The following is a 27925-nucleotide window of genomic DNA, read 5'->3' as shown; positions in this document are numbered from 1 at the left end:
ATTTCATACATTTAGGCATTTCTTTAAATGAAGAGTTATTAATTATTCTGCATAAATCTTCCAAATATGACAGAATGCTTTGTATAATCAGCCAATCTTGTTGTGGAATTGTGTATGTTGTTATTATTGTTTGTATATCCAGAACTTTAAGGTCTTTGATACATTGAAACCAACAAAAATCATTTCTGTTCCCAAGAATTCATTATTTCTCGATCTATCTTATGTGGGTAATTCTTTGTGAGTGAATGGTGTTAAAATGCCAACCCAAATTTTTAAAACTATATTTGTATTAAATGAGTTTTCTGAAAGAAACAATGTTATAATCAATCAAATGAGTCTTGGAGGGCTTTGTTGTATTATATTGCAAGCTGATACTTAGTATATTCCAGGGTATATTGAACTTGCTCAATATTTGGAATTTTTTCTGTAAATCAAACTCTATTAATATTACAGTTAATAATTCCTTCCAGTTTGGAGAGTAATTTGGATTTATCAAATCTGTAATGGTTTTAGATATGGATGCCTTTATATATGTTTCAATGTCGGGAAAATTAATTCCTCCCTGTTTCCATGGTCTAATATGATGTATTAAGGTTATTCTATTTCTTTTAGGATACCACAAAAAATTATTAGGCATGAATTAATTTGTTTAAGTGTATTCCTTTCTGGGGGCAACTGTATAGCCAATGCTATATACAGAATCTTAGGTAGTAAAACCATTTTATTAATTGTAGTCAATCTTCAAATGTGAATATTATTTTATTCCATTTTTCCACACGTTTTTATTGTGTTGGTGATATTATACTTTTTTGAAACAAGTTCCTTGTTATCTTTACATAGCTATATCCCTAAATATTTTAGAGAGGGTACTCGTTTCCCTATAATGTGATTCCCCTTAGCTTGTAGTTTTTTTTGTTTAAAAATAAAAATTTGTATTTTTATTTGTTAAAATGGAGTCCTGAAGTCCTGTAGAATTTCTGTATTAATATATCTAGTTCTTCTAAACTGTCTAGTATTAGATACTGTCAATAATATGTCATCTGCAAAAAGCATTACTTTAGAGTTGTATTGACCATAAACATCTATGCCCCTGATTTTCAAATTATTGCATATTGAATTTGCCAGTATTTCAATAGCTAAAGCAAATAGAATTGGTGACATGGGACAGCCTTGCTTAGTACATTTTGTTATACGTATAGATTCAGAATGACCTAGCTTGATATATGCTAAATTGTTTGTATATATATATTCTTTAAAAGACGTACAAAGGAATTAGGAAATTCAAATAGTATCAGAACTTTGAATAGATAGTCTGAATTTAAGGAATCAAAGGCTTTCGCTATATAGATAATTATACGTTTTTCTTTATCTTCTTTATTTATATAATCTATAAGAGTAATTATCCTTTTAATATTGTCATGCATGTATCTATGATATATAAATCCTATTTGATCATTATTTATCGTTTTGGATAATGGAATTTTCATTCTATTGGTTAATATAGTCATAAAAATGTTATAGTCATTATGCAATAATGATATAGATCTATATGAGGTACACAAATTTGAAATTTTGTTTGCTTTTAGAAATGGGGTAATTAATGAATATTTCCAACAGGGAGGTATTAATGCTTGTGATTGAATTTCTAATAGAGTATTATGGAAGAGAGATAGTATCGTTGGAGGAAAAAGTTTATATATTTCCATAATTATACCATCTATACCTGGGGCTTTATTATGTTTGCCCTCTTTTATTTTGTCAGTAATTTCTTTATAGGATATGGGTGTTTGTAAATTTAATTTCAATTTTCTTGGAATTTTTTTTTATCTTAGATACATTTGTATCTAGATTTAACTGGTCAATATGTGTATTCTCTTTTTGAAAGTGTTCCATATAGTGATGTCTGAAAGCATCAAGAATGTCACTTATATCCGAGACATTCTTCCCTTTCTTTTCATAATAGATGCTTTTGATTGTATTTTGATTCTTGTGGATAAATTATGTAAATATTTAGGAGAAGTGGCTAAGGAATTCATTTTCAATTTTTCTAAAGCTAAACTAGTTTTATGTGTTAGAATTTCATTATATATTTTGTTTAAGTCCTCTATTTTCTTTTTATTCTTCAAAGAGTTTTGATTTCTTCCTAATTTAACTGACACTAATTTGGATTGCAAATCTAATAATTCAGAATCACATTCTCTGGTTTTATTTTTGTAACAAATAAGGGTTTTACCAAATATGTAAGCTTTCAAAGAACCCCAAATCATTATTTTGTTTATTTCTGTACTATAATTAATATTTAAAAAATGTAATAATGATAACAACCAGGGTTTAAAACTTTAATTTTAGTTATGTATGCTGGGATTCTACTGTTAGAGATTAATGGTTTATATCCACTTTGGATGTTTAGAATCAGTGAGTTATGATCTGAAAAGGGTCACGGGATGATAGAAAAGTTGGTAATTTTTGAATTAAAGTCACAGGCAACCAATATTTTGTCTATTCTAGTTTGGGTACCAAATCTATGATCTTGATAGGAAAACAGAGAATTATCTTCCTTTAGTTTGAAAGTATCTATTAAGTGAAATAATTCTACCCATTTAAGGCTTTTGAAACTGCAGATGAACACAGTGGTCTCTTATTTGTAGTTTCAGATGCATCAAATATACAGTTAAAGTCTCCTCCAATTATCTAGTTACCTTTATAATTTTTGGAGATAAAATCTAAATGTTTTTTGACTGTTCCCGTACCAATTCCAGGGAACCAGTATACGTTTATTACAGTCCATATTCTATTATCAAATCTGACTATTACAAATGCCATAAGGCCTTCTTTATCTTCATGTTTATAAATTATTTCTGGGGTGATTACATTCATTTTCTATAGAACTGTTACCCCCTTTGTCTTTGTCTTTGTCCGGTATGAAGATTGGGCCAGTATCACATAATCCTTAGGGTCCCATTTACACCTAACTGTCACTTGTTTTGAAATGAGTTTCCTGAAGAAATACTACTTGTGCTTTGTTCAGTTTTAAATATTTCAGTAGACTGATCTCTTACTAGGATTATTTAAGCCATTAGTATTTAGAGATAATAAAGTTAAATCCATCTTGAAATATCTATAAAGTATATCCTTATTCTTATTGTGACTATTAAACAGTTTTCTCTGACAACATCAATCCTTATCATAAAAAATAAACTTTTAAAAAAGATTGACAGTTCTATTTTCTGTGTATTTGCCAATAAAGTGTTATATTGGTCAGGCTTACCAAACAAGTTTTTATGTAATATATATATATATATATATATATATATATATATATATATATATATATATATATATATATATATATATATATTATAATTATATTAGTTTTATTTATATATATATATATATATATATATATATATATATATATATAAATATAAATATAAATAATCAAATTAAAACAACAACTATTAACATAACTAAGATCCATTCTAGCCATGGAATGTGAAACATTCCTAATTTGATGGATTATCAGATTATCACTCATACCTTTGACAATCCAAAACATGTGAGCTCCATAAACTATACTATCATATGGAGAGATTATTTGTAATATAGATAAAGAAATTTGTCTCATTTGTAACAGATTACACTGTTCTCAATAGAATAATTAATAATTCTGCTTCAGTTTGAATTATCTACCTATTGTAGATCCAATTAGTATTTACATGCAAGGAAGGTGACGAGTAAATCATAGTATGATAAATTATGCCGTGTTTGAAAACACAACAAAGAGGTAACTCCATAGTCACCTAACATATTCACCAGTTTTAATGAAAATAAGAACCATCTTGTATAGTGCTCCAAGTTATGAGAAAACATACTTATAAAACTTATTACATAAAATGAACTGATAAAATAAACTTTATATCTAATATTTACACATTAATATAATCAATTGAATATGTCAGGGGTCATACTGTGTACTTTACTAACATAGAAATGATCAGTTTGTTTTGTTACTTGCTTAAAAACAACAAAGTTATATTATATATACATTAATTAGAAATAATACCTTTCAAATACAAGAGATCCCCTTCATTTACCCACATTTTTATATAAGAAATTTTCCAACATGGCTCTTTTTAATGTGAAGGTATGTTATTAATTAAGTCTACAGATATCGGTTTGTGCTTAATGACCACTATTAATGATGACCACATTTTAGTTGTCTATCATACAAATCAACTCTGACTCCAGTTTCATCTCTATAGATTAACTATTGTTAACTCAAAACAGTTAATTCAGAATGTGATAATTACATTTGGGTCTATACCATGAGCGAATTGCACAAATTGCGAATGCTCATAACATCGAATGCACCGAACCTCAAACTTCCTATTGTGGGGGGCTGTGCCTCCACCCCCCACTTAATATATATTCCAACTCCGAGATCACACTACAGTGAGGAAAGGGCAAATATCCCATTCTTCAGTGTACCGCGATCTCAGAAAAAGCACTTTGAGGTCCAGTACGTTCAATATTATGAGCGTTCGCAATTTGTGCAATTCGCTCATAGGATATAGACCCGTTAGATATTTCCTAAATTTCCATATTCTATTGTTTCCCTTGAACAACTTTACCAGATTATCGTATATAAAAACATTAAATCTCGCCGTAATAGCTTATATATTTAAGGTCAAGATGGGTTTCAAAACACTGAGAATCAAGATAAGACAGTTAAACCCAGCTTGTTGTGCACATATCCTTGTATGAAAAGTCAACTTGTTTCCTCTTGATGTTCAATATTATACATGTCCTTGTGGTAAATTAAAACAGTAGTGATGTTATACAACAGGCCCCATTTACTACATCCAGTCACTTAATATGTAGATTCAATGAAACTAGTTTTCTTTGTGCAACAATTGTACACTGTTTAAAAGAGAGAATTATACTAATATATTCCATAGCCACTGTGTACGTTTTGGCCATTGCCAAGTTATTTCATGGACCATTAATTGCAGTGATTGCTCTGGTTACTGACTTTTTTCAAGCGTTATTGTTTAATGAAGATTTGTATGTCGAATATAATGAGTTCATCTATATTGCTTAATCCTTTGAAGCAGAAGTGTATTCTATTAATATATAGTACTATGCTTACATTATCTACAGCAGGACATTTTCTATAACCTAAATAGTAAGTTAAACAATTGTCTGTATGCAGGCACGTAACTTATCAACAATTTCTTAAACAAACACACAGGCAATCTAGAAGTCTAGATTCATCTCAAAGGCTCTGCACAGCCACAATATATTGTCATCATGGTTTTCATTACCGTGGAAACCTAAATGGAGTTTACCCCTGTAAATTTATAAGCATAATGTGCACCAGGGGCTCATGTGACAAATCAATATAAAAGCTTCACTTCGGTACAGTTTTAACACCCCCATGACTCTGCACCGACTAAAAAAGCTCTTCCCTACTACAACCTAATTTACATCCAATAAACATAAATACATACTGTTTCCATGGATACCGAAAATTATAGCTTTAGGCAGTGATACCCTTTAACCCCATGCCATGCCAGAAACCTATCACTCTTCCTTACAATCCGCCAACAACACAGTTCAAGTCTAAAGTAACATCCTTAGTACTTCAGTGACAAACAGTAGCACCTCATCTGGCGTTACACTCAGAGCATTTTTGACATCATATCAATTCAATCTACATACATGAATAGGCAAAATATCTAATAAATATGATTATAACTGTATTTGGGCATACTGCAAATAAGCAACTGTACCAAAATCTTACTAGCCAATATTACCACAAGAAAATATTAATGATATATCTGCAAATGAAGTTTAACTGAAAGTGTCATTACAACATTCCAATATGCATTTAAACAAGTGATCATTAATTATCGTGTACCTTTTGGACAGTCGCTATGTTTATCAAAAACCATAAGTTATAAAACAGTTATTCTAGTTACTGGCTCTTTAAAAGCAGGTTCATTTATCAAAATATAATATATAGTGCTAATTATGTGCACCTATTTACTTAAGCAATGGAGTAAATATATAATGCAATATAAAGTGCTGCGCATGTTTAGGAATAAAATCAATTTGGATAAGAGAAAGTGTGTGTTAAGCGAGTACCTGAAAGCTGTTATGAAATTATCAGCAACCTCTTAAACACGAGGCTTTATGAATGAAAAGATTTATTCTGGCGGCATTGCAGGGCCGTTAAATGTTTACTTCACACTTTTTGTTACCAAGGAAACCTAAATGGAGGCTATTTCTATATGTATTACTGCGGCATGTGAACCGGGGTCTCCTTAAGCACATCACCATGGTTTTTAACTCAAATTTCCTTTCCTTTCTCGTCGTGGAAACTACAAGTAACAGAGAAAATTCCCCCAAGACACATCAATTACCAATAAAGGCCCTACACTTCCACAGTCGCTCTATCCTGGATTCAATCCACACAAGTATATACCTACTGTTCCGATGCTAATCTACAGACACAACATTAGCTGCTCGCCTCATTCACCTGAAAACAGTCCAGAAACCGGTCTCTCCTCATTGCAATAAGTTCGCATCAAACTCCGAATGTAAAACAAACATTCCCAGCACATCACTGAAGAGAACAACAGCACACAGTCAGCCGCTAGACGTAAGAGTATACCTGTATGCCACATCTTATTTTTAAAACCGCACAAACAGCTACAGAAACTAACATATTTAATTATAGCTATATTTAAACTAGTTATGAATAAATAACTATACCAGAGTCTTATCAGCTAATAACTCAACACAAAAACATGGATTGTGTGTCTGAAATGTAATTTAACTGCAAGGGTCATTAAAACCAGTGAGGAGTATTTAAACAATTAATGGACACCACTACTAAATGAAATATTATTTGAATACACTTAGAAGCATGACTCAAATGAAAAAATACCTCATCTAAACTGGTAATTAAGAAACTATATTATTGAAATTTAAAATCACTGAACCAACAAGTAAAGAAAGTATTCACGGAGTTAAAGAAAAAGTAGACACCATGATTATACTATATATAGCTGTTTTGAAACTAAATAGTACATTTTTACTAATATATAAGAAAACCTATCTTGACCTACCTGCACTTGTGTAAAATGTTTAACTCTTCAGTCATTTTGAATAAAACATTACTATTTTGCAGTAGTTAAAGAAACTTTTTGTTTTGAGAGTACATACTTAAAATGCATGTCCATTTCAAGTAATTACTAATGCTAGTTTATATCAGTTGATACTTTGAGAGAAGTCTTTGGCTTCTTCTTGCTAGCATCAGTCCAAGGATCGGTTTCTTTTATTCTTTTAAGAGAAGGAGACATCCATTCCATTTCTTCTGGGATAGTAATTATATTGTTTTTAATGAATAAAGAAGCTTCTTCTAAGTCATTAAAGGTTCTCATCTCAATGGCAAAGAAAATGTTTATCTTGGCTAGATAGGCAAGCTGTGCCTTAATGTTATTTTGTTTTAGTAGTTTTACTATTGGCCAGACCTCCTTCCTTTGTTCCATTATTCTTGTAGAATAATCATTATCAAACCTTATCAGGCTTTGATTGCATTTTAAGAGTGATTTTCCTCCAAGCAGATTTTAAGGTTAGTTCCTTGTCCAGGAATGAAAGACATTTTATGATTATTGATCTAGGTGAAGTATTTGTTGAGTTAAAATCAGGATTCCTTAGAGCTCTGTATGCCCTCTCAATTCCATAGGAGAAACCTTTCAAGTCTAAAAAGTCAGGAATCCAAGTAGTTAAAAATGAAATAATGTCAACACCCTCAGTGTTCTCAGGCAATCCGAAGATCCCAAGGTTATTCCTCCTTTCCCTGTTTTCTAAGTCATTTACTTTGTTAAGCAGTCAAGCATTTTGATTAAGCAGGTATTCTTCTTGTGCCTCTTCATCCTTGAGTTTCCCTTCAATGTCATTTAGAGATGTCTCTATGTTGGTTATTTTTGTTTGATGTTGTTGTAAAAGTTCCTTGAGAGTATCAGTCTGTCTTTGAGAATTTAATTTGAGATTTTCCAAGTCATCTTTAACACTATCCATTTTCAGTGAAAGTTCCTGTAAGGTAGTTGTCAGTAATTGTAGTTCTCTCTTCAGAGCAGCATCTGGATGAGAATTCCTTGAGTTGTTCATTTTCAATATCTCAAAATATCTCCAAGCTTCTTTGACAGGAAATTTTTTATATAACCCCACCAAATTTGATAATTATATAGATTAGATGTTTATCTATAGAATTTTGACCTTTTTTCCACAAAAATAATAATATTTCCCTATATTATTTTACTAGTTTCTGGAGCTCTGAAATTTCACTGCTCAAAGCTGGCCATCTAGGCTCCGCCCCCCCACAAGTACATTTTTCAACATAAGCAACTGTACAAATTAGTTTGATATATAAAGGACATACAATTCTTTACAAAACTCCAAGGCATATGTTACACATCCACTGCCCTACCTCTCCTGGCATAGCTGGCAATACCTCACATCACACTCATTAGCACCTTTTTTGACAAGAGTCTGAATAAAAAAATAAAACACTGTTACATGTATTCAAAAGCTACAAAAAGCTACAACCAAAGATATACTCTTTCTTAGCACTGACATAATGCTTTTCATTCTTTAGCCAGTGATTTTTATTAATCTTCAGAAGTTGATGTCCAAATGCAGGATATAAATATGAAAACTGGAACAGATTTCATCTGTCTAGTTAACATATATAACCTCATTAAAAAGAAACTTAGAGCTACACGAAACTACTTAAAATTAAGACAGTCCATCCCTTACCTTCCAGTACATAAAACTGACAGGATCAACAACAGTGGGCTGTATAATTTCACGGCCAGGGAAGATTCCCCAAGTAACAGCATTTGGCTGCAGTTCTGGAATATTGGTGATATTTTTTCCCTATGAAAGAAATGAGCATAAATGTATTTTAGTTGGTTTCATAGAACAGCAAGAAAATAAAAACGAAGAATAAGGAACAGAAAATAAAAAGTTAGTTTAATGTTACAATATTTTCAAGTTACATCCAGTAATACACCAGTAAAATCACCAAATAAAGGTTTCCAAGGCAATTTCAGCAAACTAAATCACCTGGTAAAACCACATACAGTGGATATAAAAAGTGTACACACACCCCTGTTAAAATGTCAGGTTTTTGTGATATAAAAAAAATGAGACCACAATAAATAATTTCAAAACGTTTCCCACCTTAATGTGACCTATATCCTGTAGAATTCAATTGAAAAACAAACAAATCTCTTGGGGAAAAAAATATAAAAAATAAAAAACATACAATAAGCTGGTTGCACAAGTGTGCATACCATTAAACTAATACTTTGCTGAATCACCTTTTGATTTAATTGCAGCATTCAGTCTTCTTTGATAGGAGTCTATCAGCATGGCACATCTTGACTTGGCAATATTTGTCCACTCTTCCTTGCAAAAGCTCTCAAAATCTGTCAGCTTGCAAGGGTATCTCTTGAGCACAGCCCTCTTCAGGAACAATATAAACAAAGGGACACTACCAGAGGAGTGGATGAATTTCAAGTTATAATGGTGAAACTTTCTAAAATTAGCATGCTTAGAAGACATGGACAAGAAAAACATCTCTTAAAACGAGAGACTATCAGAGTGATATTGCTGTACTAAGACAAGCTCCAGGAGCTGGCAAAAGGGAACAAGTAAACTAAGCAGAGTTACAACTAATGAAACACTTCGACATCCTAGAGTTAACGTGCCAGAACTCATACGTCATAGCCTGCAGGAAGAATTTATACTCCTCAGGTGTGCCAGAAAAAGTGAAAGGCAATGGCTGTATTGCTCACATCAAAAGTGAAATAACAGAGTGGACATGCATTCTGATGTGAATGCTCTGTGTGCACATCCTCTAAATTTTCCTTCTATCAACTTTAAGAACAACTTTGTGCCAGATTCTGTTATGCTTTACCTCCTTTATTTTAAAAGGCAAGACTAGAATAAGTTTGCAGTTAAAAGCAATAATCAAGGAAGGGTCTAACAGAATAGCAAAACTGTGCAAGAAAAAAAAGTTGTGCCTTACCATAATGTTCCATCTGTGTTGTTGATCTTCACTAATCCTTGACTGTGGGCTCCGTTCTGAGCCTCGAAACAGACTTGGCCATTTTTTCAGCTCGTGCCTCCCAAACTCTTGAGCTAGGCTCTATCCATAATGCTACTCACTAAATCACCTCAGATTGAGTTTGCCTACAACAGACAAGTAGTAATAAATAAGAGACCATATCTGTGTCCCTATTAAGAAGCCAGTCTTTGGGAATATTCAGTCTTAGTAGAGTCTTAGGCAGGGGGAAGGAGGGAGGGAATGACATGGATTAGTGAAGATCGACAACACAGATGGAATATTATGGTAAAACAAAGCTTCTTTATCTGATGTTGTCAATCTTCACATAATCCTGGACTGTGGGACAGAGTCCTTAGCTACCTTAATATTGGGAGGTCTCATGAAAGAATATTCCTGAGCAACCATTGAAAAGAATGATGCACGTTCCCTAGAGACCTGGTCTACTTTGCAATGAGTAATGAAGGTATGAGGAGATGCTCATGTAGCTGATTGCACACGTCATCCAAAGAAGGTCTAGCATGAAAAGCTGCAGAAGCTGCTACAGCTCTAGTTGAATAAGCTTTCACATGACATGGTGGGTGAAGTCCCTTTGAGTGATAAATAAATGTGATACAGACCCTTAACCATTTTGACAAAGTAACTTTAGAAACTGGGTTACCTAAGAAAGCGAGGAGAAAGCCACAAAATGGTTGGATTTTCTAACAGCGTTTGTTCTGTGTAGGTAAAATTGCCTGTGTATATCTAATAAGTGCAGGCAGTACTCTCCTTTATTGCAGAAATTAGGGGAAAAGACTGGTAGATGTAAGGTTTGATTGCTATTTGACTCTGAAACAACCTTAGGAAAAAAGGATGGATTTATCCTGCAGGAAATCCTGTCCTTATGGAATATTAAATGGGGGGCTTGCAGGACAAGGCTTAAATCTCCGATATTCTTCTGGCTGAAGCAATAGCTATCAAAAACAAAGTTTTCCAGGTCAAGAACTTTAAAATCACAAGTTGCCAAAGGTTCAAAGGAGGAAGAAATGAGACTGTAGCACCAAAGGCAAATCCCATGGAACAATTAAACGAAAGCCTTAACATTAAGGTTCCTTTCAAAAATGCTTTGCAAAGTTTATGAGACTTTAGTGATGATCCATCAAACAAAATATGGAAATTAGATATTGCAGCAAGATGGACTCGAATTGTAGAACCTGAGGAACCAAAGTGATAGAGAAGCTAGAAAATCTAAAACTTTATCCAAAGGAGCTGCGTAGGGGTCAATGTTACAGTCAGACAAACATTTAGTGAATTGTATCCATTTGTTATGGTACAGCTTTCTAGTTGAAGGTTTGTGGTGAGCCAAATTAATCTTTCGGACTGCGAAAGTGAGAAAGGAATGACTGGCAAATCATGGGAACTGGAGAAGCCACGCAGTAAGCTTGAGACTGTGAAGATTCACATGAACCATTCCCTCTGAATGGGATAACAGGTCTGGAGCTGGGTCCAGACTCCAAGGTTTCCAAAGCAGTTGAGGCCAAAGGAAAGGAAACCAGACTTGTCGAGGTCAGAACGGAGCAATGAGGATTTTGTTCTTCAATCTCTTGGCTTTCATTAGAAACTGACATATTACAGGAGTCAGAGGAAAGGCATACAGAAGACCGGGAGGCCAATCATGGAGAACATCATTTCTGGGTGACTATCCCAGCAGGGGGGGGGGGGACTAGGGCATAGTAACTGCTGCACTTGTTGTTCAAAGGGGACACAAACAGATCACAGCAAGGTTGACTCCAGTGGCGGAATATCTTTTCTGCCGCCAGTGGACTGACAGACCATTCATGAGGCATTAGGACAGTTCTGCTCAACTTGTCTGCAATTACATTGGAGCTTCCCGGAATGTGCTTTGCCATTAGAAAGCAGTTGGAAAAAATTACCCATTGTCATACTCTGAGGGCTTCTTGACAAAGTGGGTAAGACTTGGTTCCCCCTTGTTTGTTGGTGTACCAGACTACTGACATATTGTTTGCTTGTATTACCACTGTTCTAGAGGGAAGGGCATCCTGAAATGCTTGAAACTCTAAGAGCACCGCCCTCATCTCAAGAACATTGATATGCAAATTGCCCTCCATCTGGGACCAAGTACCTTGGACTGTCCTTCCCAGATAATGCCCCCCCACCCTATCTGAGAAGCATCCGTGGTCACTATGGCTTGGGGCTGAGTAAGGACAAAGGGATGGCCCAACAAGATTTTGTTGGAATGGAGCCACCAAGGCAGGTCTTGTTTGCAACGATTGGTGATCACAATTTGATGAGACATCAGTTGGTTTAGTAATGACCACCGGGGAGGCCAGAAGCCATTGAAGAATCCACATGTGATATCTAGCCACAAGAACTAGAGTAATAGAGGCTGCCATTGACCCTAGAGACTGTAGTACATGTCTTGCTGGAAAACGTCTGTTCTGAATAATGTGATTTACTTGTGACCTGATCCTTTGGAGCCTTTCTAATGGTAGTGATGCAAATCCTGTGACTGTGTCTAGTATAGCTCCAATGAATTTCAGTTGTCAAGTGGGTTCCAAATGAGATTTTTCATAATTTGTTGCGATTCCTAAGGTGGTCCCAAAGATGAAGGGTTCAATTTCTTGCCTTTACTAGTTGACACCTGGTGGTAGCAGTAAGGAGCCAGTTGACAATATGGAAATACTCTGAATCCTAGCAGTCTGAGACGTGCTGCTACAACTGCCATGCATTTGGTAAACACCCTGAGGGCTGTGGTGAGGCCAAAGGGCAGTGCCCTGAACTAACAGTGACTGGCTCCCAGCTGGAAAAGCAGAAGTCTTCTGGAGTGCTGTCCATTTTTATGGGGTAATACGCATCCTGAAGATCTATTGAGCACATCCAGTTGTCTTTTTCCAAGAATGGAAGTATTGATTGTACCGAGACCATCTGGAACTTGGTTTGTTGGACTGATTTGTTCAACTGGCTGAGATCCAAAATGAGTCTCCAGTCCCCTGGTTTTCTAGGCACTAAAAAGAACATTGAGTAGATTCTGGATCCCTTCTGGTTTGGTGGGACTGATTGGATGACTCCTTTGTCGAGCAGTTTTTGAATTTCTATGACTGCTGCTTCCCTGTGATTTGGTGGAACATCTGGGAGCCTTTTTTGTCTTTTTGGTTTTATAGAAAGGGGAATGATGTAGCCTCTGGAAATAATCACTTTCATCCATTTGTCCATTTGTAGCCAGGCATGTTGGTGCAGGGATAAGTCCCCCAAACTGACTCCAGAGGAAGGCAAAAAGGCTTCTGTTCAGGAACACTGGTAGAAGAGTTACCTGATAAAGAAGCTCTTTACCCCTGGTTTTGCAGGCCACCTCTGCCTCTAGAATTCCATTATTAGAACTCCATTATTACTTTCCCCCTCTGCCCTGGGAGAAGTCCTTGCCACTTGAGTACTGGAAAAACCCTTGGGCCTTTTTTAAACCATAGCCTCTCACTTCTCTGGTTCCTAGAGTAGGGCCATTGAGGAGTGGAGAAGCATATGCCTACGGCAGAAAGAGTCTTCCCATCTTTCTCACATCTGGCTAGTGTGTCTTTAACCTTGGGCCCAAACAGGGATGATCAAACAGAACGTTGATGAAAGAAGATTTAAATGGCTCTGCAAAGTCACACAAGCGCATCTAGGAATGTCTCCTGATGGCTATGCCTGAACCTGCTGCTCTTGTTGTCTCTTTAGCTGCATGAGCAATTAGAGTCATGGACAAATTGGAAATCGATTCAAGGGTGGGGAGTTGAGAGGTAACCTTATCTTGGGCCCCTTCAGCTACTGCATCTCTGAGTGTCTGAAAGCTCTTTGATCAGATTTTTCTGCAACCTAATGAAGTGCATCATATAATTCAAGGACCTGATAGCAAAGGTCGATGAAGCATATACGGTCTTACCAAACCTATCTATAGTCCTAGACTCCTTGTTAGGAGGATGGATAGTAGGACTATCTTCTGCAAGTTCCTTTTTGGTGGCTGCTGCTATCACCATGGTGTCTACAGGAATACCCTTGGGCCAATGTTGCTAGTCTTTAGGGGCAGACAAAATCTGGTCAGGTGTTTTTTGGAATCGGTTCGATGGAATCAGGAATTTTCCAGGCCCAGTTTAATAAGATCATCAGCGGGCAGAGAGATCCAAGAGGTAGAGGCCTGGGCAAGAAAAGCCTCTGGATATACCGATTCCTCTGAAGAAGGTTGGAGGGAAGTCCAGCCACCCCTCTGTTTCAGGATTTCTAGGATGTCCCCAAAGGAAACATCATTGGGGGGGGTGAACTAGGGGAACCTTCCCCTTCATCAAAATCTGTATCCTCTGCGAAAGACTCCTCTGCTGAGTCTAAGTGCTTCCTCTTGCACTTTTTCTTCACAGGTACCACTTCAGTGGGATGTTCTGGAGAGGTATTCAAAGAAGAAATCACCAGGGTGGACTGGTCTGGAGGCTTTTGCACCCTCTGTCCCAGGGAAGAGGCTGGGGGAAGCTCAGGTCCAGGTGACGGACAAGATACTTGGCCTGACAGGGACAGAGTCCACAATGGATAAAGCCTTCTCCATGATTTAAAAGGCAGGACCCCAAAGAGAAATGGGAGCTCAGAACCAAAATAGATTCCTTTGGAAACGTGGTCGCACTCCGCACTGAGGAAGCTGCCACCAAATCAAAAGCCAGTTTTGAGCTTATGAATTCTGAGGCACCGGGGGCATGAAAGGCTCCAAAGGAATCTAAGTTGAACCCTGCCCTTCGGAACCATCAACAAAGCCTTGACCCCGTGAGATCTCCAGTTTCAACAAACCGGAAGAACTCAAGGCAACCATTGCTGCTGCAGGAGAAACTCAACCAGCACCGAGGCAGTCAGAGCCAGGCAAGTCGTGCAAAGGGCCCCGAACACTCAGCTGGAGTCAGAGGAGGAATCTGAGAGGGTGTCGAGGAAGGACCAGTTCCAGAGTCAAGCTGGCTAAGAACCAAGGATGGAGGCAATCTCCACGCCATCAGGAGCTGGACGACCAATCTCATTATGTCCGACTTGGATAGACTCTTAGTGGACCAAACAGAGGAGGGGACCTAGGTGGTCTTGGTTCCATGAACTAGGTAAACAGTCAACAAAAGGGTCCACAGATGGCGAATAGGAAGTCCTTGGTAAGTAAATGACGCTAGTTTGCTCCGGTACTTATAAACCCACTAGTACCGAAGCTCCTGATGTCTGCTCCGAGATTTGACTTGACATAGAATCATTCTTACCTACTGGTGCTGAAGATGCAGTCGGCACCATAGGTTATTTTGTCAATTTAGAAGGTGGTTCAGATACAGTTCTCGAAACCTAATGTGGTCATTTATGTTGATGACGAAGACGAAGAGGAGGAAGAGCTGGCTTCAGTTCTTGGACCAGATATGGCCTCTTCAAAATCACCCTTTAAAAGTCCCTTCAAAATGAGTTTGTTTCTCCACTCAGTCAAGGTTCTGGTGGAGAAACTATGGCAAACTACACAAGTCTCCTGGAAATGGACAGAGCCTAAACAATATACACAGAAAACATGTCCATCTGAGTTGGGCATCTTCCTGTCACATTTTTCGCACCTCTTAAAGCCAGAGGTGCCCTTAAATGACTTATCGGCCATGCTAACAAAGGAAAGGCCTAGCTTTATAAACACACACACACACACATGAAGAGAGAGAGACAGAGAGAAAAAGGCTTTTTTTTTTTTAAAGGACAGGAAAGGAGAGAGGAGCAGGTAGAAATAAAGAGAGACTATACAGAAACTATACAGAAAACACAGAAAACTTACAGTATAATAATGCATCGAGAGATAGGACAGACGCGTCTGACACCAGGAAGCAGCAAACGAGATCTGAGATAATTTAGTGAGGAGCATTATGGGTAGAGCCTAGCTGAAGGGTTTGGGAAGCGCGAGCTGAAAAAAATGGCTGAGTCGGTTCTGACAGTCAAGGATTATGTGAAGACTGACATCAGATCTTACATTAGCAGTAGATGTCCTTGCAATATTCCAATACTGATGGGCTATCTCGTTCTATATGCTCATATGTCCAATGTACAATCAAAGCCCATGGTCACAGAGGTACAAAAGCAGACATAGGAGTGTACAATCCTCAGACTATCTAAAGTCAGGAGAACCTGGAGAAGTCAGAGCCGAAAGAGTGAAGAAAAAAAAAATTCAGCTAAAAGGAGGGTAAGAAGGGACTCTTCCACCCCATCAATAGACAGGGTACAAAAAATGAGTAAAAACAGCAAAGGGAAGGAAGGAAGGAAGGACAGGGGGATGCAATACTGCAGCTGTGATCAGTATGGCATTTACTGTTTGGTATTAATGGACGAGTCCCAAAGCTTAGATGTTGAATAGGGTGGATGCACTGGAGACAGGACAGAATTCTGCCAGTCTTTGAAGTAAGGATCTGGCAAAGGAAGTCCTTGACCTAGAAAAGGCATCCACTCTGTAGTGTTTACTGAAGGTGTGTACAGAGGATTCAGTGGCTGCTTCCAGAATGGCTCTGCAGTCAATGCCTTTAAAGCAGGTACCACAGGAGGATAATGCTCTGCTGGAGTTTGCTTTCACAGGTGAAGACAAGGACTTGCCATAGTAGGAATAACAAAAGGAGATAGATTTCAAGATCCAGCTGGAGATTGTTTAGAAACTAGATAGCCCAACGTGTCTTCCTGGAAGTAAACAAAAAGCTGGTCCGTTTTCTTAATGTCTTTAGTCTTATCAAAGTAAAATCTGAGTTGTTGTTGCACATCCAGGGAAGGCAGAAGCCTCTCACCCCTGTTCTGTGGATTTGGAAAGAAGGTAAGTAAATGCCTGCCTGACTGCGAAACAACTCAATAACCACCTTTGGCATGAATGAAGGGTTAAGCCCTAAAAGAGACACTACACTTATGAAAATAAGAAAGAGGGGGCATAAAAGCTTGAAGCTCAGAAAGCTTTCCTGGAGAAGTAAGTAGTAAAATAATTTTCCAAGTACAAAACTTTAGGGAGGCAGAGAAAGTGCAGTTGTGTACACTTACCATAAATGTAGATGCTCGAGTGTATTCACTGTTGCAGTAATCACTTGTCCAAACTCTCCTAACCTCTCTGGGATTCACCATCAACAGGAAAAAATCCCATTTTCAACCCACAAGACAGATAACCTTCCTAGGAGCCCTCCTGGACACATCTAAGATAATGGAGGAAGGGCCAAGGGCTATCCTCATTGCCCCAAACTGGCCCAGACAGCACTGGTACCCCTTACTTCTCAGCCTAACCACAGAATCATCCATCAGCCTGCCTCTCACAGAAAAACTACTAACCCAAGAAAAAGGGTCGGTACTGCACCCAAATCTTCACACACTCAGCCTATCCGCATGGCTTACACTCCAGAGGTGGATAACAGGCCATTATTGAGCAAACAGGTCTTGGATATCATTAAAAAGGCCAGAAAGCCAGGTACCAGAAAATCTTATTCTGCAAAATGGAAAAGATTCACTGCATGGTGCCAAAATAAAGGGTGAAAACAGCACCCGTGCCTCTCTCACCTTGATTCTGGACTACCTAGCAGCGCTTGTGCAAAAGAGAGGTGTATGATGTAGAGGAAGGTGTCCTTGTATACCTGCCACTTGTGTGGGTTCAAGACACTCCTGCCGAGATGGTCTGCCAGGGTGTTGTGCTCCCCTGGAATGTACTGGGCTATCAGATGCAGACCCATCATTGAAGCTGTCTGCCAGATAAGCATAGCTAGGCGGCACAAGGAGTATGAGTGTGTTCCCCCCTGTTTGCTGATGTACCACATGACTGTGGTGTTGTCGGTCTTGCTCAGGAGAACTCCTGGTCTGAGGTGGCTCCTGAATGCTATTATAGCTCTGTATACCGCCAGCAATTCCTTCATGTTGATGTGGAGGGTAAAGTCTCCCTGATCCCAGGTGCCCCGAGTACACGTCTCCTAGATAAGCACCCCAGGCTGTGTCTGAGGCACTGGTGGTGATGGTCTAGGATTGGGGAAAGGGTGAAGGGTAGCCCCCTGTTCTGGGTACAAGCTGCTGCCCACCATAGAAATTCCTTCCTTAAGCAGGGGATCAGAGGCAGCTGGTGTTCGTGACTGTGAATGTTGGCTCCATAGGTTCTTGAGATAATATTGTAGTTTTCTCATGTGGAGCCTGGCTAAAGGTACCAGAAGGATGCAGGAAGCCATGTACCCAAGCGCTTGCAGGAACTTCCTTGCTGTGAGATGTGTCTTGTGAGCTAGATGAGAAAAGTAGTGTGAGAAAGCTCTGCTTCTCTGCAGAGAGGAATGCTCTTTGGGCAGATGTGTCCAGGAGGGCTCCTACGAAGGTTATCTGTCTTGTGGGTTGGAAATGGGATTTTTTCCTGTAGATGGTGAATCCCAGAGAGGTTAGGAGAGTTTGGACAAGTTATGACTGCAACAGTGAAACACAAAGAACATCTGCTGGTTCAAAAAGTGACAAAGTATTTTTTTAACCAAAATAAAATTGAGATCCTAGAATGTGGGACAGCCCTCCTACGTGGATTCAAATGATGGATGCTCTTTTGAAAATGTATGAATTAATTCTGGAGAGCAATGGGGATTAACTGGCATGCAGGCAGAAATGGCAAACAAGTGCACTTTACAGAGAAACAGGCTAGCCCAGTTTTGAGAAGCTCACAAAAGTAGGACAAAATTGCAGGGACCCCCAACTGAAGGGGATTCTCATTTTTAAGATACCAGATAGAAAATATTTTCCATTTGGAGATGCAATACTTTCTAGTAGTAAGTTCTCGCCTCCTGGAGCACGTACTCATAAAAATGGTGTCTTAAAGGATTATCTCATACTTGGTATAATTACAACTGCAGGTTATGGTGCTCTGTATTTTATAAGAATAACTACAGCAATTAAGGAAGGGGGCAAATACCACTAAATATGGACAAATGGAGTCACAGTTTAATATGGTCAAGGAGGAGCAATTTAGGTATGCAACCAGCCTATAACAGTGTACAACATGAGCCCCTTGCTTTGATCCAGAAAGTTGACATCTTGTGGGATACACTTTCCGTCCTAGTAGAAACAGACTGTTGCCTCACTGGAAGCAAATGTACACAATCTCTATATAGTATTCCATGACTATTTATCTTTCATTTAGTTTGCTGTGACATGAACACTTGGTGTCTAGTGAAAAACACGGCCAATGTAACAATGATGAGAGAATATATTTTTGAATCCTCAGGTATACAAAATAGATTTGCTGGATGGCTACAAAGGACTGGGGGGGGGGGGGGGGTGAAAATGCTGGTGAAAATGGCTGTATGACAAATTCTACTTTCTTAGATTTTTTTTAAACACAGCTTTATTGAACTCAATTTATCAAACATGTATTCTAAAATCATCATGTTGCTATTTCATACTGAATTTACAAATTCACTTTTTTCATAAACTTTTCGTAAGCTGACATTTTCACGTCAGTAAACCTACATGCTATTCATTACATTTACTTTTGTGCCTTTTCAGTTCTCCCCAACCTTAACTTCCTTCTCCATTATTCTGGTCCCCACTGTGAAGGTAATGGTCCCATTATAAATGCATAACTTCATAACAAAAAAAAAAAGTCATTCAGCAGTTATTCATGCAGGTTTATGCCACACTTAGAATCTCAGATGGATATTTTCAGTGAATGTTGGACATAAACACACACAAGTGTCTCCATACCCTGTACAATGAGAACATGATTTTATCAATACATTCTCATCACATTCTCATGAAAGGACACCTGTACCTCGTGTCTTGTAAAAGCCTTCAATCTGCAGTGAAGTCTGCAGAATGCACACAGCTCTGAATGTTTTTGCTGTTTAGTATACACATGTCATGCATACATTATACACACTTCAGTGCTTTTAGGGTTACAATACCACCTTTAGTTACCAATTCCCTCAAAGAATAATTAATGGAAAAACAAACGGGTATGTCCATGACAATGGTTTAACATTCTCAGGTGCAACAAGATGAACAACAACGTTGCCTCTTTAGCATTTTTTCAGCTGTTAAAACGACAGATTTAATGTTTACTTTCTTCCTCAGATTCAGTATAAGAGCTATGATACCTTACAAATTCTCCTGAAATATACCATTTGCAATAAAAGAAAAGATGCCACTGTGAATGGTTAAGTGAACAGTTATGGCCTTACCTTTACATTGACAATATGGTAGTTGACTCTGGGCTCATACTTCTTTAAAACCTTCAGCAGTGCTGCTACGTTTTCACTAGAAGTGAAAAATTCCAAATATGCCTGAGAAAACATATCAGTGGATAAGGGTTACTTATGAACACACTTGTGTCACCTACCATCTAAGAACCATAAATTTTAAATCAAACTTTTGGTGTTATTCTGCATTTACACTATTATATACAAAACATTCAAGGCCCATTATTCAATCACAGTTTTACTTCGCACTCCAGCAGGGCGTTGAAGCATACAAGTCCAAAAATCAAACAAATTTTAAATATTGTTCTAAACCTGGCAAGTTGATAAAACAGCTTTTGCATGAATTTTCTGAAGGGTATGAAGTTTGAAGCTCCAATATCTGTCATTATGTAGTGACTTTATCCTTCAGTGATGTGCCAGAATATCACAAATTTTATGAAGAACAGACCAAAAATATAAGGCAAAAATCTGGACATACTGTGAAAATCTGGACAGTTGACAGGTATGCCTGAAAGCCCAATCTCACTCTTCCACTATCTGCGTTGGCAGATGGCCCCACTAAAGAAAGATAAAATGTGCAAAGGTACCGAAATCATGCACGTGACGATGCTGCATTAGTATGCATGTTTACAGATGCTTGAGCTACCCTCCAACCCTTTGTGCTTCTACATATAGTGTGTGGTGAGCTAGTAGCTACAATACGACTTTAAATGGGAACCACACTTTGATAGGTCAACTGCAATACTCCTTAAATGAAAATCACACTTGTGTAAAATCCAAGTCTGCAACTCCATTACCACATCAACTTTGTGGAGCTTACAAGGCTGCCACAGGGTGAGAGGAGTTGAGGCCCACTTCCCAGCAACAGTACGATGCTGCTTCAGCAATCCCGATTGCCTCACCAGCCCTGGACATTGGTCGATTTGAGCCTGGGGGAGGCTAAAATGGGTCTGGTACACCTGGTTAACAAGGAAAGGAGATAGTGGAGAGGGAAAATGCTTCTTACTTCTATTGTCTTTGTATCAAAAAGGAGCACATGTGCACTTTTATTTTTAATTGTACTAGGGTTTTCTGCAATGGGTATCTTGTGATTTTCTTTAATGCTTTTCCTCAGCTCAGCAATTTTGTTCTCTCATGTCTCGTAGGCTGAGAGACTGTGCCCAATTCATACTCTACTCAGTTTTCTCCCATACAGTTCACAAGCACAGCCTGCAAAACAGAGAACAAAAAGGATATATAAATACAACTTCCCCTGACAAAGTAAACAATCTTAAGCTGCCAGATGAAGGAAGAGAGGGAAAATAAAAAAGCACTGCAGATCAAATGATATGGCGAGTACATATATGCTTTACCAGTCTTTGGACATTCTACCATGGTTGACTGTTGGGAAGAATCTCAAGCAATATAAGTTAAGCACCTGGGAGTGCAGATAAAGATAATGGCCACTAGGTGAGAGCTCAAGGTACAATCCTGTTAACCATGACAAATCTTATTAACAACAGGGCTAATGGGCTCAACGGCTGAAGTCAAGGTCCAAGCAAAAATTCTTAGTGAAAGTGTTAGTCATGGTATAAATGTTAATAATACAGACATTTATGAAGCCAAGCACAGGAGGCAGACATACCCTTGCTAGAGTGGTCTTTGGTATTATCATTTTCTAATGGGCATCTAGCTGCTTGGAGCAAAAGAATGTAGATGGCAGTCCACTGCAAATCTCCCTCTCTGTGGGGCAAAAGAAACAAAATGAAAGTTATGGACTTCCCATACCAACAGATGTGGAGGAATAGGTCTACTGTCCTCTACAACTTGAGCAGCTCTGCACACAAGTTTGTCAAGCTACTAATTCTTCTATTTTACACACAGTCCTGGGCTGAGGAAAACCCCCAGACATATGTTAACCTACTGAAAGGGGAGTCATGAGGATACGAAACAAGAACCAACCTCGCATTCCAAGCAGGGTTTGGTGGACCTAGTTCTACTTCTTATTAAGTACATACTTTGTATATGTGATAGGACTGGTCCATCGTTCTCATCTTTAGGTCAGAGTCCCAGCCAAACATGCTTCTGGGTGGCTGCTCACAAGGATGGTCTCTCTAAGGTAATATTTCCAAGAGAAATCATAACAAGGGATAATTGGCTAGGCTTACAATGGCTCGCAAGGGCAGTTAGCTTAGTACTAACCTATGAACCTATGAACCTATAACAGTACCTAATCTACAAGTGGGGAGACAATCCTGCATAACAACGTGACAAGAGGACTGGTTAGGATCCTGCCTACCTTGTACAAAAGTCAAGATAAACCAAGTGCCTAGCAAAAGAAAGAACAGTGTCCATCTAACAAGCAGGGTGGGAACTCTAAGATGTGACAGCAAAAACCAGTCAATGGGAGAAAATTCAAACCCCCCAAAACTGTGTCTTGAGAAGGGTGAAATACTGAGCTAGCAACTATATTGCTCAAAAAAAGACAGTTCTAGTGAATCATTAAACTCAATCACAGATAAGGCCTCAAAACACAACAGTACCTTGAAAGATTAAAAATGAGTTAAGACTGAAGAAAATTAAAGCTTGAAATCTATAAGAGTTCAAGGACTAACAGGGATCTGGTAACCCCAAAGAAAAAAGGACAAAAACACCATAGCAGCACTGACAGCAACATAATTAGCTTGAAGCCCCTAGAAAAGTAGGTAAGGGATAACCAGGACAAAGAAGCTACTGATGAATGGTTATCAAGGCAAGGGAGGCTTGTGAAATCTGACAGCTTGAATAAAGAAGAGTCAGCCTGTAGAAGCTCCCAAGTATGATAAATCTTAAATTTCAGAAGATGGTAACAAGACAGTTTATCCTAAAGGGCAAGGCATAGATCAAGGTAAAGTTAATCCACCAATAACACTAGGGAAGCAAAATCAGAGACGACAGACATTCAAAAGCAGAAATGAACACAGTCTGTTTGTGGAAGACAATGGCTTGATGAAAACCCTTCAATCTCAAAAACAAAAGAAGGTAAGACATAACTGAAAACAACAGAGGGTCTGGAATGGCTGATAACCAGTGCAGAAGGATGCCAACAAACTCCATAGGCTAGAATGGAGGAGAGGTGACCAGGTCATTTACAGCTTTGTAGACTTCGAGGTGGCCAAGCTCATGCATGACTGCAAACTTGGACCGGTCATCAACTCCACTAAAGACACTCAGATCCTCCAAGAGGACCACACTTGAACAAAATCATGATTAGGATAATAGTGTAATAGTGTGTCATCAAGAGACAGAAAGGAGAAAAGGCTTTTAGATACTCTGTGCAACACAGGGAAGTTATGCAGAGCTACTTGGGTTCATAGGTAGGTACTAGGCTATTGGCCCTGGGGCCTATACAAGCCTAGCCAAAAAGGTTCCCTGGCTTTCGCCACCCAAAAAAATTATATTCTTGTGCCCCTGTCAAGCAGTAGTGAGGAACCACTTGGAATTTTCATGTCTGGACAGGTAAAAACCAAAAGGTCTACTGTACTGCATAGTATGGGCTTGAGAGAAGAGTAGAGGAAAACGGTGACCTTTTTAAACTAAAGACAGATACTCTTAGTAATCAGCTGATTAAGGCAGAAAGCTTTCATAATGACAGTGATCTATGGTGGTCAAAGGATAGCCTGTTATCCACAAAGGTACTTAAAGCCTCACAGTATCAGTATTACGAGGGGTGTCATTTATATAACCTGCGTAAGATAGTTCATGTTTCCCCAAAGTGTAAGGTGCTACATGTTTTGGGGTTCAGCTTTAGACATTACCCTGATCATGAGCTTGTTCCAGTGTGGTCCTGCTGGAGGATTTAAATGTCTTCAGTTGAGAAGATGACGGCTCCAAGCTTGCAGTCGTCCCATGAGCTTGGTCAGCCAGAGGCATTTAAAGGAGAACTCCACAAAAAAAGTCAAGTTTTTCTTTCCAGAAAGTGGTTTTACTTCCCTGTAATCCAACACTAAAATACTTCACATACAGAAAAAAGCATTATTTAATAACTTTGCCTTTCTTACCTGTGTTTGTTCTCATCTGTTATATCACAAAGGCTACTATGAGTGGCAGAGTAATTAGGTTAGGTTATTTACCCCAACTACACAGCCATTAAGAAAACAATGCCTCAGACAATGGCATTTAAATCGGCCTTACTGGTTACAGATTGCCAGCATTACACCTCAGATAAATAGTGTAACCTGGAGTCATAGCTCTCAACCTTCCATCTCCAAAATGAGGAACACTCGCCTTCATAACGTGGAAAAATGGGCAAAATGTGGAACACCTGCTAACAGCTTACCAACACCTTCAACTAGAAAGGTCACAGGATGGTTAAAATATGCTGGTTTTACTTATAAAGAAGGTCCTTTAATGAATTAATATAATTAATTTCTATTTATTATGGATTTCACTTAAAAAAAATTCCTAACACTGAATGTGTGACAGACTCTTTCAATATGGAACTTTGAGGAACTTCGCGGAACATGAACTTTTTAAGACCCCAAATGAGGTAGGTTCCTCGTAATGAGGTAAACTTGAGAGGTACGCCTGGAGTCTGAACAGAGATAGGGCTTTCAAGCTTAGTTCTCAGATGCAAATGTCTTTCTCTTTAATCAAACTCTCAGTGCCACAAAGAAAGAACATATGTTCATCTAACTCTTACTTTCTGACCATATTTGATTTTGCATTTTTTCTACACTATTTTTTGTAAAAGTGCATTTTTGTTCTGGTATTTTGTTAAATTATTTTTGTGTTGCTCACAGTTTTGTTGAGACAAATCTGTGAGTTTGGGAAAGACTAACAAAGACTAATTCTAGCTACAACATTTCAAACTGTGAATGCAACAGAGAAAAACATCAGCCCAAGTAACCCCTATTAATGACAGGGTCAGAGTTCTTATACTTAAACACATACATTTTCAAGCCTGCCATTTAAACATTCTTTAAAAAGTTGTAACAGAGATGGCCACTAACAAAAATCAAAGGATGCAAAGCAATTAAAAATTTAGATTGATGGTAACAGTAAAAAGTAGGCAGTCACAGTACTGTTGTAAATCGATGAGAGTGAAAACCACAGTAAATCATCACCTTATAACAGGGGTTTCTTTCTGTCCCTCTAAAATGACATCCGGAAAGTGAAGGCTTGACCATAAAGCAAAATCATGCTAAACTATGGCAGCCTCCTTTCAGGTCATTTTGGGGTATAACAAATTAGAACATAATAGTAACCATTTACTTTGATACAGACATTAGTATTGCAATTCAAGATTTGCTGAAAAAACATTTTTTCAGTTTTTGGGTGTGGTTTTCCTTTAACATCAGAGAGGTAGATGTCACACAGAAGTGGTCTTAAAACACAGCCCTGGTGTGTACCATTGAAAACAAGTACCTTACAGGATAGCGTGTCATTAAATCTAAGAATATATATTTTTTTAATCAGTAAGCCAGTTTGGCAATCCAGTGGGTCAAATGGGGGGTTATACTGAGTTTGAGCAGTCTGTCAATGATGCCAGAGTGTGGTATGGTGTCAAAAGACTTAGCTGAATCAAGATTGCCTACATGTATGGAGTTACTCTCAAAGAAGTCAGCCAGATAGGCATGATTTACCTTTTCTAAAGGTTCATAGGTAATTACCAGTTACTAGATGTGTAGTCTAGCATAAAGCCCCAAAGCACTGCCTGGTTAAGTGACTTACTTATGGTCACAAAACAGGCAAATTAAGGCTGAGGGAATCAAACCCTGTACTACAGGAAGCAGCTCATTAACAGTCCATATCCTTAATCTGCTACACTAACAGACTACCATATTGGTTAGGCTCTAAGGATTACAGGTTTCCCATGTCCCCTGTTTATGGCGTCTTCAATGATGCATTCCATCACCCTTCAAATGATGCAGAGAGTCTGACAGTTCTGTAGTTGTAAGAATCCATAGTGAGGCCTCCCATGTGGAAGGGAACTCCAACAGCTGATCTCTACCTACTGGCACATATCCTTTTGACAGGCTGTGGCTGAATTGCTTAACAAGGTTGTCTGATAGGCGATGTTTTATACTGACAAGGAAAAGCCCCGTGTATTATCTGGACCCATAAAGCTGGTGTTTTTCATCTTGGAGAATGCTTTTAGTACTTGTTTAGAAGCGATTACTGGGGGGTGGCAGAGTAGGGACTGGATATTATGTACTGGGAAATTTGGAAGTGAACACGTAGGAGGAGTTAGAGATGAACTTATCTGCACTGGTGAAAAAAGATACAGCATATTGGTGCCTCTAGTGTGTGTGGGGTACTATTTGACAGAGGGAGATTACAAGGATACATTCAATGAAGCATTGAGTATATTTACTTGCAGAGGTGTAGGTGTGCTAATTTATAGAGTGCTCATTAAAGACCCCCACTTGAAAGACTGTTTTTGGGTTAATAGGGAAGGACTCAAACTTAAGGTTTGTTTCAGTGGCTGCCATGGACAAAGTTCTGTCGTTGGTCAGAATGGGGTATGATGTCTGGTTTCGCTGTCAGTGATATGAAGGAATTTGAAGTTATTGTCCAGGTTGATTAGTCTAGAAGTGATGGTGTTTCAGATAAAAACAAAGACACACCACCATGTACGTTACTGCTACCTATGCATGCAAACATAAATGAGTAGCTGGCAGAGAAGATTTGTAAAGAGAGAGCACTATCACTGCTCTGGAAGCAAGTTTCAGTGGCAACGCAAATATCCACATTTTTCTCTTAGCATCGAGCAGTGCTGCACATGCGTCAGATCTGAATTCATGTTTCCTAGGCTGGTAGCCTGAATAGCTTGATGTTGCCTAATGAAACATTCTACAGAAGCAGAAAGTCTTAAGTCAGTAGGACAATGCCCTAAAGATACAAGTGTGGGCCGTCCTTCATGAAAGAGGCGAGAGAGTCTTCTACTTGCCTCCAGGATGACACCTATTGAACTTTTCAGAAGACTATCTTAGCTTAAATTGTGGCATTAATTTCAGTCATGGTAGGACACTACAAAGAATAGTTTCCTTCCAACAACAGACATGCTCAGAGAGCTTCAACACATCCTCTTTATACAGTGTAAGGGTCATACAGCAAGTCATTCACATTTACATGCTCAATGACCATGTCATACTCATACTTGGGGTGAAGCGTTGAGTGCCCTGGTTATATGGTGGTTGCTCACATCTTAGAGGCAGCTGACCAGTATCGCGTCTCTGCTCATTCTTGTGAATGATGCATCAGTCCGTTGACCTATGGGGTCACTCATAATAAGTACACTGTGGATTGCTCTTGTATCCTGAAGGGCTGGGCCAGAGTACTTTGGTGATTCTTGATTGTGATGGTAATAAGAGAAGAATCTATGCAGGATGTGGAATGGATGTTACAATGGTGCTGAGGTTCAGATGAGGTACATATTTATACAATGTCTCATACAGGAGGACTTTGTGGTTTTTAAGTGATTTCTGAAGCATAAGAAGGTTTTATGTTCCTCTTGCAGAGTGCAGGTGTGAAGTCAGCATATATACTGATAAACAGTCTGTACGAGAGTTTTGCTTCCAATTGTAATAAGCATTTTGCATCTCTCACATGTGAACTCATTCTCTGATAATAG

General features: G+C 38.3%; 1 protein-coding gene across 1 annotated transcript in view; it reads right to left on the bottom strand.

The window, feature by feature from the left end:
* Positions 1-27925, bottom strand: part of MTHFR (methylenetetrahydrofolate reductase) — a 299098-nt gene that overhangs the window by 54698 nt on the left and 216475 nt on the right. The window contains exons 10-11 of the mRNA XM_044075243.1: positions 20314-20415; positions 8827-8946 (exon numbers count right to left, since the gene is read on the bottom strand). Coding sequence (XP_043931178.1) covers positions 8827-8946; positions 20314-20415 — 222 coding nt within the window. The remainder of the gene's footprint in view (positions 1-8826; positions 8947-20313; positions 20416-27925) is intronic.

This window comes from Protopterus annectens, chromosome 1.part1 (assembly GCF_019279795.1).
Source record: "Protopterus annectens isolate FY-2018-M chromosome 1.part1, PAN1.0, whole genome shotgun sequence".
NCBI classification, from domain to species: Eukaryota; Metazoa; Chordata; order Ceratodontiformes; family Protopteridae; genus Protopterus; species Protopterus annectens.
This window is presented reverse-complemented; position numbering and strand designations above follow the sequence as displayed.